General features: G+C 44.0%; 2 protein-coding genes across 9 annotated transcripts in view; one reads left to right on the plus strand and one right to left on the minus strand.

Annotated features, from left to right (window-relative positions):
* The window catches only part of LOC309368792 (uncharacterized protein), a gene marked incomplete at its 3' end in the record, with an annotated part of 476,991 nt that overhangs the window by 298,713 nt on the left and 165,128 nt on the right, over window positions 1-13,150 (minus strand). The gene's annotated exons all lie outside the window — the stretch shown is intronic.
* Window positions 1-13,150, plus strand: part of LOC309369064 (uncharacterized protein) — a 126,273-nt gene that overhangs the window by 63,169 nt on the left and 49,954 nt on the right. The window contains exon 5 of one of the 8 annotated variants that reach the window (XM_081909646.1): window positions 265-1,881. The exons of the other annotated variants lie outside the window; for them this stretch is intronic. Within the exon in view, the coding sequence (XP_081765772.1) occupies window positions 265-1,625 (1,361 nt within the window). The 3' untranslated portion in view covers window positions 1,626-1,881. Of the gene's footprint in view, window positions 1-264; window positions 1,882-13,150 lie in introns of those variants that run through there. 8 annotated transcript variants of the gene reach the window in all.

Below are 13,150 nucleotides of genomic sequence, written 5' to 3' on the forward strand. Positions count from 1 at the left end.
TCTTTGGTTGTCCAAAGAGAAGACTGACATTGGAAACGGAGGGATGCCGTGATGGAGCCAAACAAAATCGATTCGAGAGAAGAGCCAGGCTTATTGAATCACAGGTTCCCCAAAGGATGTCGGTTGATCCCCGTTAATTAATGCACCCAACCCTTCAGAAAACCATCCATCTAGCTCACTTGTGTTATGCCTCTATTACCAGAGTTAACAAGTATTCTTCCTTAATTTCTCCCTGAGGTGCTAATGCATTTCTCTTCATTGTAGATAGAGATGGACTGGAAATTAACAACATGGGTGACCATGACAAAATCCCCACAATGGAGAAGCTGAATAAATATCTTGAATGTGGGAAAAGTTCCTTTTCCACTTCCCATCAAAGAAATCCCATTGGGAAGAAACCCTATCAGTGCATGGAATGTGGAAAGACATTCAGTCAAAAGGTCAATCTCACTTCCCATCAAAGAAGTCATACAGGGGAGAAACCCTATCAGTGCGTGGAATGTGGAAAGAGCTTCAGGAATAGCTCAAAACTCACTTCCCATCAAAGAATTCATACAGGGGAGAAACCCTATCAGTGTGTGGAATGTGGAAAGAGCTTCACTCACAGCCACAGTCTCACTCCCCATCAAAGAATTCATACAGGGGAGAAACCCTATCAGTGTGTGGAATGTGGAAAGAGCTTCACTGAAAGCTCCTCTCTCACTTCCCATCAAAGAATTCATACAGGGGAGAAACCCTATCAGTGCGTGGAATGTGGAAAGAGCTTCAGTACCAGCTCCTGTCTCACTTCCCATCAGAGAATTCATACAGGGGAGAAACCCTATCAGTGTGTGGAATGTGGAAAGAGCTTCACTCAAAGCCAAAATCTCACTATCCATCAAAGAATTCATACAGGGGAGAAACCCTATCAGTGTGTGGAATGTGGAAAGAGCTTCAGTCAGAGCTCCCATCTCACTTCCCATCACAGAATTCATACAGGGGAGAATAGCTATCAGTGTGTGGAATGTGGAAAGATCTTCACTCAAAGCCACAAGCTCACTTCCCATCAAAGAATTCATACAGGGGAGAAACCCTATCAGTGTGTGGATTGTGGAAAGAGCTTCACTCAGAGCCACAATCTCACTTCCCATCAAAGAATTCATACAGGGGAGAAACCCTATCAGTGTGTGGAATGTGGAAAGAGCTTCAGTCAGAGCTCCCATCTCACTTCCCATCACAGAATTCATACAGGGGAGAAACCCTATCAGTGTGTGGAATGTGGAAAGAGCTTCAGTAGGAGCTCCTCTCTCAGTTTCCATCAAATAATTCATACAGGGGAGAAACCCTATCAGTGTGTGGATTGTGGAAAGAGCTTCAGTCACAGCAGCAGTCTCACTCGCCATCAGAGAATTCATACAGGGGAGAAACCCTATCAGTGTGTGGAATGTGGAAAGAGCTTCAGTTTCAACCACCATCTCACTTCCCATCAGAGAATTCATACAGGGGAGAAACCCTATCAGTGTGTGGAATGTGGAAAGAGCTTCAGGAGGCGCTCCTCTCTCAGTTCCCATCAAAGAATTCATACAAAGTTCCCAAAACCCTTCATTATACAGCTTTCAGCGCCAGGGAAAAACTCATCTCTTTAACCAGTCCTTTGGCTGATGGACATCTAATGCCCTTTTACAATGTGGTGGGGAGGTGGGGGTTACAGGTTTTGGGGGCGGTGTTTTGTGTTTTCATTTTGTGGTTTTATGTTGTAACCGTCCTTAGACCTGTGAGTGTAGGGAATGGGAGCCAACTCTTAGAGTCTGAGGGCTCTTTGCCCCCCAAAAAGATATGTGAGGGGGCCACCCCCCAGTTCATAGGAACAGCCATTCAAATGGCATGCTTGCACCGCATCCTGTGACCCTGCGGGGCTTGCTAAACCCCTCCTATATTTTATTCAAGTTGGCACCCCTACTATAGGGCGCTATAGAAGTCAAATAAGTGCATAAATAAAACAAAACGATCTTGGTCGCCTTCTTTTGCACTTGTTCCAGCTTGTCAATATCCTTCTTAATATTAGCATTTAAAAAAAATTATGTACCCTTCATGGCTTTCTCAAAAACAAGTCAAGCTAGAGAAATCTCTCTTTTTTCTTTTTCTTTTTTGGGATGGAGTTACAGATTGTTTCTCGGGACTGCTGTGGTAATAGTGCATCTTAATTTCAGTAAGGTTTTTGACAAAGTCCCCCGTGATATTTATGTGAGGAAGCTGGTAAAATGAGGCTGAACTTGGTAACTGTTAGGTGGATTTGACTGACCGAACCCAAAGAGGACTCCTCCATGGTTCCTCCTCATCCTGGGGAAAAGTGACAAGAGGGGTGTTGCAGGGTTCTGTCCTGGGCCTGTTGTTGTTCAAGGTCTTTATAAATGTCTTGGATGAAGGAACTGATGGGATGCTCATCACATCTGCAGACAACACCAAACAGGGAGCGGAGGCCAATGTGGCAGAAGGCAGAATCAGATCAAGGGCAGGAGGAATAGTACCACTTTCTTTTGCCTTGGTCAGACCCCAGCTAGAATAAATACTGTGTTTAATTCTGGGCTCCACAGTTTCAGTATCTTAAATTTTGTTTGCCAGGGGAAATCAAGAAGGTGAGGGAACACAATCCATATTCCTTTTATAACACGTGGCAAATGTTTATTGAATATATAAATTGTTAATACTGTGGCAGGAATCCACCCAGCACTCATGGGAAAATGTATCGTGGTCTTTTAGAACAGGCACCCCCAAACTCAGCGCTCCAGATGTTTTGGGACTACAGCTCCCACCATCCCGAGCTAACGGGACCAGTGGTCTGGGATGATGGGAATTGTAGTCCCAAAACATCTGGAGGGCCGAGTTTGGGGATGCCTGTTTTAGAACCATGAAATGAAACTTTAACACATGACATGCTGAAAGTCTGAATTTCCATCAGGACAAGTTCCTTTTTGTTTACTGTTGTAACTATTGCTTTCTGAATATTTATCTTCTGTACCATGAAGATAAAGAAAAATAATGTTTTTTAAAAAGGAGATGGGGAAATCATGTGTACTATTCCATCAATCTGCTTGCATGTGTTGAGTTTTATTTGGAGACTGTAACTCCCAGTAATTTCATTATCTGTATGTATGTGTTTCTGTGTGTTCAGCACACGTGATTGCAGGTGAGACTGAATAAAACACTTCATCGGAAAAATTAGAAGCATCTAATGTTCCCTGGACTTTTAATAATAAATAATAATAATTTTATTATTTATACCCCGCCCTCCCCAGCCAAGGCCGGGCTCAGAGCGGCTTAGAAGCGATAATAAAAACAAGATGAATGATTACAACTTAAGAACAAAATTAAAATACAACATTGAAATATTGAAACGTTAAAATATTAAAATGTAGCCTCATCGCAGGAGGAGAAGGAAAGGAAAAAAGAAAAAGAGGGAGGGAGGGAATCAAATTGGCTCCAAGCCAAAGGCCAGGCGGAACAACTCTGTCTTACATGGGCTGCCGAAATAAATCAGATCCTGCAGGGCCCTGGTCTCATGAGGCAGAGCGTTCCACCAGGCTGGAGCCATCACTGAAAAGGCCCTGGCTCTGGTTGAAGCCAATCTAACTTCCTTAGGGCCCGGGACACCTAGGGTGTTGCTATTTATGGACCTTGAGGCTCTCCGTGGGGCATACCAGGAGAGGCGGTCCCGTAGGTACGAGGGTCCTAGGCCGTGAAGGGCTTTAAAGGTCAAAAGCAGCACCTTAAATCTGACCCTGTACTCCACCGGGAGCCAGTGTAGCTGAAAAAGCACTGGGTGAATCTGCTCCCATGGCAGGGACCCTGTGAGGAGCCTCGCTTTCTGCACCCGCTGAAGTTTCTGGGACAGCTTCAAGGGCAGCCCCGCGTAGAGCGAATTATAGTAGTCAAGCCTGGAGATGACCGTCGCATGGATCACTTTTAGGGCAATGCATGGTGCTTTTGTTTGACACATAAAAATCTGGCTGCTCCCAAAGACTTGTCTGTCTGTCTCTGCACCACAACACTGCTTTGGAACGGCTTCTTTCTGATTGGTGGTTAAAATGACTATTGGCTGGTGCTGGTGCTTGAGGATGATGAACGGTACTTAACGAAAAAAGCTTGGTTTACAAAAAATTCCCTAAAGCCACGTTTCTCGGGCTAGGCGAGCCGTTGTCCTGGTCCCACTCATCTTATGGTGGACTACAAAGCTCTTAACAGCTTCTGATCAGATTGCCTTCCCCCATGTATTCCCGACTCAACTGCTTTGAGAAAACTGGCACAGTTACTGGTTCCACACAGAACACCTGTACTTGTGAGAAAGCAAAGTTTTAGTGTGGCGACACAGGTAGACTTTGGAACTCCCTGCCTGCAGTTCTATTTTATTCCTTTTTTTTTTTTTGGGTGCCTGCAAAAATAAATAAATGTTTGTTTAGGCAAGCCCATCCAGATATTTAGAATGTGGTCATGCATTTTAATCTCATTCTCAGCAAACGGTTCATTTGTAATTATTTCTGAATATTTTAAATAGTTGTGTGTAACTTCTTATACTGATGAAAAAGTTCTTTATGTGTGGGGGGGGGGGACACCGGGTACCACCTGGCCTTGCTGTGCCTCTGGAGCTGGAGCTGCAGAATTGGTCCTTTTCCCTGCAGGCTCTTCCTCTGGTTTCTGGCCGAGGGAGGGATATGCTCAGAGTCCAGCCAAGAGCCTCACCCCCAAAAGGATATCTGGGCATTGGAGTAGCCAGGGGGGCAGCTGGCCCCCAAAATCCATAAAAAATGATAGAAATCTGAGAGAGGGCTGAGCTGGAGGGACTCGGCTTGGCAAGGGTTAAAGAGAACCGAGCTGCCTTCCTAGAGAGGACAGGAAGGGGGGGCAGGTCCTCCAGAGCCAAGGCCCCTCCCTCCCCAGTCCTTTCCTGCAAGGAAGGGGGGGGTGTTGCTTTGGGGTCTCTCCTGCCTCGCTCTCCCCTCCTGGGATCTGGTGAGTCTCCTCTCTCTCTGGGATCTGTTGGGGGTCCCAGGGCTGGGGCAGGGGAGGGGGCCTGGGGGGCCTGATATGCTCCTGCAGGGGGGGACCCCAAGTCAGGGAGGAGGAGAGGGTCCTGCCAGGGAGGGGCCAGGTCTGCCACGCTCTCCTTCCTGGAGATCAGAGGATCCCAAACTCATTTGCCCCCCCCCTTTCAGAAAAGATCTCCCTTCTTTAAACAGAGGAGTCCCTGGGACTTTAACTTTGAGTGACATCGCTCAGCCTCATTGCACAACAGAGGAAACATCTGCAAATGGTTTTCCAAAGCTGGACGAGGAGGTGGACTAGCCCCCCCCCCAAAAAAAAGGTGGAAAAGAGAGGCCAGGGATAAAGAGAGGGATCCCAGCCCAGAGTCTGGCTGCTGCATTGGGGACCAGTTTCCCAGTGTCTCCCAGGGCAGCTCCCCACGGAGGCCACTGCAGCCATCCCCTCGCACCCAGAGCATGGCATCCCAGGACCCCATCCTCTCTCTCCCAAAGGGATTGTTGCTGGCAAAGCAGCCGGAAATGGGCGCTGCTACTCCCTGAGCCTCCAGGGACCTTGGCATCAATGGCTGTGGGGGGTGTTAAGCTACCTAACTGAATAACAATACTAAATTACCCTCCTAAATTTCAAAGGAGATGTCTTTGGCCCCACCCACTTGGCCCTCAGGCGGTTGGCCAGATACATACCTGGCCCTTGGAGCAAAGAAAAAGGGACCCCACCCCAGGAGTCTGTCTGGAGAGCGGCAGAGAGTCCAAGTGCAAGAAAAGGAGACAGAAGCAGAGGAGGGGGGGGGAGAGCACCTCCTGAGGACCCCCGGGAGAGGACCCCCACTAATAATAATAATAATAATAATAATAATAAAATTTTATAAGATATTTATTAAAAGTTTTTTAAACAAATACATAAAAATACATAAAAAGTAAAACAGTACAAAACATAAAGAAAAAAGAAAAAAAAGAAGGAAAAAAGATAGAAATCTCTTTAAAGTTCTGTATTTCTTAACCCAGTTTCTTGGCTTCCCCTCACCTCCCCTCCTTGTGTTCCTGTTTATCATCAGCTTCAGCAAATTCCTACTCCAAATCTCATTTTCTATTAAAATGTTTAAATAAATCTTACATTCCTTATTGCCTCCTCATAACTTATTCACTAATGCCATATTATTTTGTATCTCACATCGTTTTAACATTCATGGATTTTGCAATGTGTCCGCAAGTAGTCTTTAAATTTTGTCCAGTCCTTTTCCACCAAGGCTTCTCCCTGGTCTCGGATTCTGCCAGTCATTTCCGCCATCTCCATATATTCGATTACTTGCATCTGCCATTCTTCCACGGTGGGTAGATCTTGCGTCTTCCAATGCTTTGCGATGAGGATTCTTGCTGCTGTTGTTGCATACATAAAAAAAGTTCTGTCCTTTTTTGGCACCGATTGGCCTACTATGCCCAGGAGAAAGGCCTCTGGTTTCTTCAAAAAAAGTATATTTAAATACCTTCTTCATTTCATTATATATCATTTCCCAAAAGGCCTTAATCCTTGGGCAAGTCCACCAAAGGTGAAAGAAGGTACCTTCAGTCTCTTTATACTTCCAACATTTGTTATCGGGCAAATGATAGATTTTTGCAAGCTTGACTGGAGTCATGTACCACATGTATACCATTTTCATAATATTTTCTCTTAGGGCATTACATGCCGTAAATTTCATACCGGTGGTCCATAACTGCTCCCAGTCAGCCGCCATAATGTTATGTCCAATGTCTTGTGCCCATTTAATCATAGCTGACTTAACCATTTCATCCTGCGTGTTCCATTCTAGCAGCAAGTTATAAATTCTTGACAGTATTTTAGCTTTTGGATCTAGCAATTCCGTTTCCAGTTTTGATTTCTCCACCTGAAAGCCAATTTTTTTATCTAAGATATAAGTCTCTCTTATTTGAAGATAATGTAACCAATCTCGCACTTTATCTTTTAATTTCTCAAAACTCTGCAGTTTTAGTTTGTCTCCTTCTTGTTCTAGGATTTCCCAATATTTTGGCCAACTGGCCTCCATATTGAGTTTTTTCACGGCCATTGCCTCCATTGGTGATAGCCACCTTGGGGTCTTATTTTCCAATAGGTCTTTATATCTTACCCAGACATTAAACAAAGCTTTCCTGACAATATGATTTTTGAATGCTTTATGAGCTTTTACCTTGTCATACCACAAGTATGCATGCCATCCAAATACATTATTAAACCCTTCCAAGTCCAGTATGTCTGTGTTCTCAAGAAGTAGCCAGTCTTTTAACCAGCAGAATGCTGCTGATTCATAGTAAAGTTTAAGGTCTGGCAGGGCAAACCCACCTCTTTCCTTTGCATCAGTTAATATTTTAAATTTTATTCTGGGCTTTTTGCCCTGCCAGACAAATCTAGAGATATCTTTCTGCCACTTCTTGAAACAGTCCATCTTGTCCACAATTTGTAATGTTTGAAACAAAAATAACATTTTTGGCAATACATTCATTTTTATAACCGCAATTCTCCCCAACAAGGAAAGCTTCAGATTTGACCAAATTTCCAAATCTTTTTTAACCTCCAACCAACATAATTATCTTTAAATAAGTTCAAGTTTTTAACAGTCAAATGAACCCCCAAATATTTTACTTTCTTAGCCAACGTTAGCCCTGTCTCTTTCTGAAACCTCTCCTTCTCAATTGGAGTTAAGTTCTTCTCAAGTACCTTAGTTTTTAGCTTATTTAACTTAAATCCCGCCACATGACCAAATTCCTGAATCAATTCCAACACTCTTTTCGTACTAGATTCTGGCTCCTGTAATGTCAAAACCAAGTCATCCGCGAAAGCTTTCAATTTGTATTGTTTAGCTCCGACCCGAATACCTTCTATCATACGGTCCCTTCTTATCATGTTCAAGAGAACCTCCAGGACCGAGATAAAAAGCAATGGGGAAATAGGACAGCCCTGTCGTGTTCCTTTTTCTATCTTAAATTCTTCTGTCACCACATTGTTAACTATCAGTTTAGCTTTCTGCTCTGAATAAATTGCACTTATACCATTTTCAAATCCTTGACCCACCCCCATACCCTGAAGATTTTTCTTCATAAAGTTCCAAGAAATATTGTCAAAGGCCTTCTCCGCATCTATAAAAATTAAAACTGCTTTAATATTAATATTTACTTGTAGTTTTTCCAGAATGTTAATTATGTTTCTCGTGTTGTCAGACAGATGTCTGCCAGGGAGGAAGCTGGCTTGATCTCGATGTATCTCCTCAACCAAAACCCTCTTCAACCTATTTGCCAGAATGTTAGCAAAAATTTTGTAATCCACATTCAACAGGGATTTTGTTGTTGTTGTTGTTTAGTCGTTTAGTCGTGTCCGACTCTTCGTGACTCCATGGACCAGAGCACGCCAGGCACCTCTGTCCTCCACTACTTCCCGCAGTTTGGTCAAACTCAAGCTGGTAACCTCGAAAACACTATCCAGCCATCTCGTCCTCTGTCGCCCCCTTCTCCTTGTGCCCTCCATCTTTCCCAGCATCAGTGTCTTCTCCAGGGAGTCTTCTCTTCTCATGAGGTGGCCAAAGTACTGGAGCCTCAGCTTCACGATCTGTCCTTCCAGTGAGCAGTCAGGGCTGATTTCCTTAAGAATGGATGTGTTTGATCTTCTTGCAGTCCATGGGACTCTCAAGAGTCTTCTCCAGCACCATAATTCAAAAGCATCAATTCTTCGGCGATCAGCCTTCTTTATGGTCCAGCTCTCACTTCCATACATCACTACTGGGAAAACCATGGCTTTAACTATACGGACCTTTGTTGGCAAGGTGACGTCTCTACTTCTCAAGATGCTGTCTAGGCCTGTCATTGCCCTTCTCCCAAGCACCAGGCGTCTTTTAATTTCGTGGCTGCTGTCACCATCTGCAGTGATCATGGAGCCCAAGAAAGTAAAATCTCTCACTGTCTCCATTTCTTCCCCTTCTATTTGCCAGGAGGTGATGGGACCAGTGGCCATGATCTTCGTTTTTTTGATGTTGAGCTTCAGACCATATTTTGCGCTCTCCTCTTTCACCCTCATTAAAAGGTTCTTTAATTCCTCCTCACTTTCTGCCATCAAGGTTGTGTCATCTGCATATCTGAGGTTGTTGATATTTCTTCCAGCAATCTTAATTCCAGCTTGGGATTCATCCAGCCCAGCCTTTCGCATGATGTATTCTGCATATAAATTAAATAAGCAGGGAGACAAAATACAGCCTTGTCGTACTCCTTTCCCAATTTTGAACCAGTCAGTTGTTCCATATCCAGTTCTAACTGTAGCTTCTTGTCCCACATAGAGATTTCTCAGGAGACAGATGAGGTGATCAGGCACTCCCATTTCTTTAAGAACTTGCCATAGTTTGCTGTGGTCGACACAGTCAAAGGCTTTTGCATAGTCAATGAAGCAGAAGTAGATGTCTTTCTGGAACTCTCTAGCTTTCTCCATAATCCAGCGCATGTTTGCAATTTGGTCTCTGGTTCCTCTGCCTCTTCTAAATCCAGCTTGCACTTCTGGGAGTTCTCGATCCACATACTGCTTGAGCCTTCCTTGTAGAATTTTAAGCATAACCTTGCTAGCGTGTGAAATGAGTGCAATTGTGCGGTAGTTGGAGCATTCTTTGGCACTGCCCTTCTTTGGGACTGGGATGTAGACTGATCTTCTCCAATCTTCTGGCCACTGCTGAGTTTTTCAAATTTGCTGGCATATTGAATGTAGCACCTTAACAGCATCATCTTTTAAAATTTTAAATAGTTCAGCTGGAATACCATCACTTCCACTGGCCTTGTTATTTGCAGTGCTTTCTAAGGCCCATTTGACTTCACTTTCCAGGATGTCTGGCTCAAGGTCAGCAACCACACTACCTGGGGTGTACGAGACATCCATATCTTTCTGGTATAATTCCTCTGTGTATTCTTGCCACCTCTTCTTGATGTCTTCTGCTTCTGTTAGGTCCTTACCACTTTTGTCCTTTATTATGGTAATCTTTGTACGAAATGTTCCTTTCATATCTCCAATTTTCTTGAACAGATCTCTGGTTCTTCCCATTCTGTTGCTTTCCTCTATTTGTTTGCATTGCTCGTTTAAGAAGGCCTTCTTGTCTCTCCTTGCTATTCTTTGGAAATCTGCATTCAATTTCCTGTATCTTTCACTATCTCCCTCGCATTTTGCTTGCCTTCTCTCCTCCGCTATTTGTAAGGCCTCGTTGGACAGCCACTTTGCTTTCTTGCATTTCCTTTTCATAGGGATGGTTTTCGTTGCTGCCTCCTGTACAATGTTATGAGCCTCCATCCATAGTTCTTCAGGCACTCTGTCCACCAAATCTAAATCCTTAAACCTGTTCCTCACTTCCACTGTGTATTCATAAGGGATTTGACTTAGATTGTCTCTTACCGGCCCAGTGGTTTTTCCTACTTTCTTCAGTTTAAGCTTGAATTTTGCTATAAGAAGCTGATGATCTGAGCCACAGTCAGCTCCAGGTCTTGTTTTTGCTGACTGTATAGAGCTTCTCCATCTTTGGCTGCAGAGAATATAATCAATCTGATTTCGATGCTGCCCATCTGGTGATGTCCATGTGTAGAGTTGTCTCTTGTGTTGTTGGAAAAGCGTGTTTGTGATGACCAGCTTGTTCTCTTGACAGAACTCTATTAGCCTTTGCCCTGCTTCATTTTGATCTCCAAGGCCAAACTTGCCAGTTGTTCCTTTTATCTCTTGCCTCCCTACTTTAGCATTCCAATCCCCTATAACGAGAAGAACATCCTTCTTTGGTGTCACTTCTATAAGGTCTTGTAAGTCTTGATAGAATTGGTCAATTTCAGTTTCTTCAGCACCAGTAGTTGGTGCATAAACTTGGATTACTGTGATGTTAAAAGGTCTGCCTTGGATTCGTATCGAGATCATTCTATCATTTTTGAGATTGCATCCCAGTACAGCTTTCGCCACTCTTTTGTTGACTATGAGGGCCACTCCATTTCTTTTACGGGTTTCTTGCCCACAGTAGTAGATGTCATAGAATCATAGAATCATAGAGTTGGAAGAGACCACAAGGGCCATCGAGTCCAACCCCTTGCCAAGCAGGAAACACCATCAGAGCACTCCTGACATATGGTTGTCAAGCCTCTGCTTAAAGACCTCCAAAGAAGGAGACTCCACCACACTCCTTGGCAGCAAATTCCACTGTCGAATAGCTCTTACTGTCAGGAAGTTCTTCCTAATGTTTAGGTGGAATCTTCTTTCTTGTAGTTTGGATCCATTGCTCCGTGTCCGCTTCTTTGGAGCAGCAGAAAACAACCTTTCTCCCTCCTCTATGTGACATCCTTTTATATATTTGAACATGGCTATCATATCACCCCTTAACCTCCTCTTCTCCAGGCTAAACATGCCCAGCTCCCTTAGCCGTTCCTCATAAGGCATCGTTTCCAGACCTTTGACCATTTTGGTTGCCCTCCTCTGGACACGTTCCAGTTTGTCAGTGTCCTTCTTGAACTGTGGTGCCCAGAACTGGACACAGTACTCCAGGTGAGGTCTGACCAGAGCAGAATACAGTGGCACTATTACTTCCCTTGATCTAGATGCTATACTCCTATTGATGCAGCCCAGAATTGCATTGCCTTTTTTAGCTGCCATGTCACACTGTTGGCTCATGTCAAGTTTGTGGTCAACCAAGACTCTTAGATCCTTTTCACATGTACTGCTCTCAAGCCAGGTGTCACCCATCTTGTATTTGTGCCTCTCATTTTTTTTGCCCAAGTGCAATAGTTTACATTTCTCCCTGTTAAAATTCATCTTGTTTGTTTTGGCCCAGTTCTCCAATCTGTCAAGGTCGTTTTGAAGTGTGATCCTGTCCTCTGGGGTGTTAGCCACCCCTCCCAGTTTGGTGTCATCTGCAAATTTGATCAGGATGCCCTTGAGTCCATCATCCAAGTCGTTGATAAAGATGTTGAATAAGACTGGGCCCAAGACAGAACCCTGTGGCACCCCACTAGTCACTCTTCTCCAGGATGAAGAGGAACCATTGATGAGCACCCTTTGGGTTCGGTCAGTCAGCCAGTTACAAATCCACTGAGTGGTAGCATAGTCAAGACCGCATTTTACCAGCTTCTTTACAAGAATATCATGGGGCACCTTGTCTAATGCCTTGCTGAAATCAAGGTAGGCTACATCCACTGCATTCCCTTCATCTACCAGGCTTGTAATTCTGTCAAAAAACGAGATCAGGTTAGTCTGACATGACTTATTTTTCAGAAATCCATGCTGACTATTGGTGATCACAGCCTTCCTTTCTAGGTGCTCACAGACTGTTTGCTTAATGATCTGCTCCAGAATCTTCCCTGGTATTGATGTCAGACTGACTGGGCGGTAATTATTTGGGTCCTCTCTTTTCCCCTTTTTGAAAATAGGGACAACATTTGCCCTCCTCCAGTCTACCGGGACTTCGCCTGTTCTCCAGGAATTCTCAAAGATGACTGCCAGTGGTTCTGAGATCACATCTGCCAGTTCTTTTAATACTCTTGGATGCAGTTCATCTGGCCCTGGAGACTTGAATACATCTAAACTAGCCAAGTATTCTTGTACTATCTCCTTAGTTATTCTGGGCCGTGTTTCCTCTGCTGAATCATTTGCTCCAAATTCTTCAGGTCGGGCATTGTTTTCCTTATCGGAGAAGACTGAGGCAAAGAAGGCATTGAGGAGTTCAGCCCTTTCTGTGTCCCCTGTTTGCATTTCACCATCTTCTCCTCTGAGTGACCCCACTGTTTCTTTGTTCTTCCTTTTGCTACGAACATACCCATAAAAGCCTTTTTTGTTGCTTTTAACCTCTCTAGCAAGCCTGAGTTCATTCTGTGCTTTAGCTTTTCTGACTTTGTGTCTACACGTGCTGGCTATTTGTTTGAATTCCTCTTTGGTGGTTTCCCCCCTTTTCCATTTTTTGTACACATCCTTTTTAAATCTTAACTCAGTTAAAAGTTCTTTAGATAGCCACCCTGGCTTCTTTAGGCACCTTCCATGTTTCCGTCTCAATGGTATTGCCTGAAGTTGTGCTTTTACTATCTCCCTCTTAACAAACTCCCAGCCATCATGACCTCCCTTTCCTTTTAGTATTATTCTCCATGGGATC

Source organism: Podarcis melisellensis (assembly GCF_964234715.1).
Source record: "Podarcis melisellensis genome assembly, chromosome: 4".
Classification (NCBI taxonomy): domain Eukaryota; kingdom Metazoa; phylum Chordata; class Lepidosauria; order Squamata; family Lacertidae; genus Podarcis; species Podarcis melisellensis.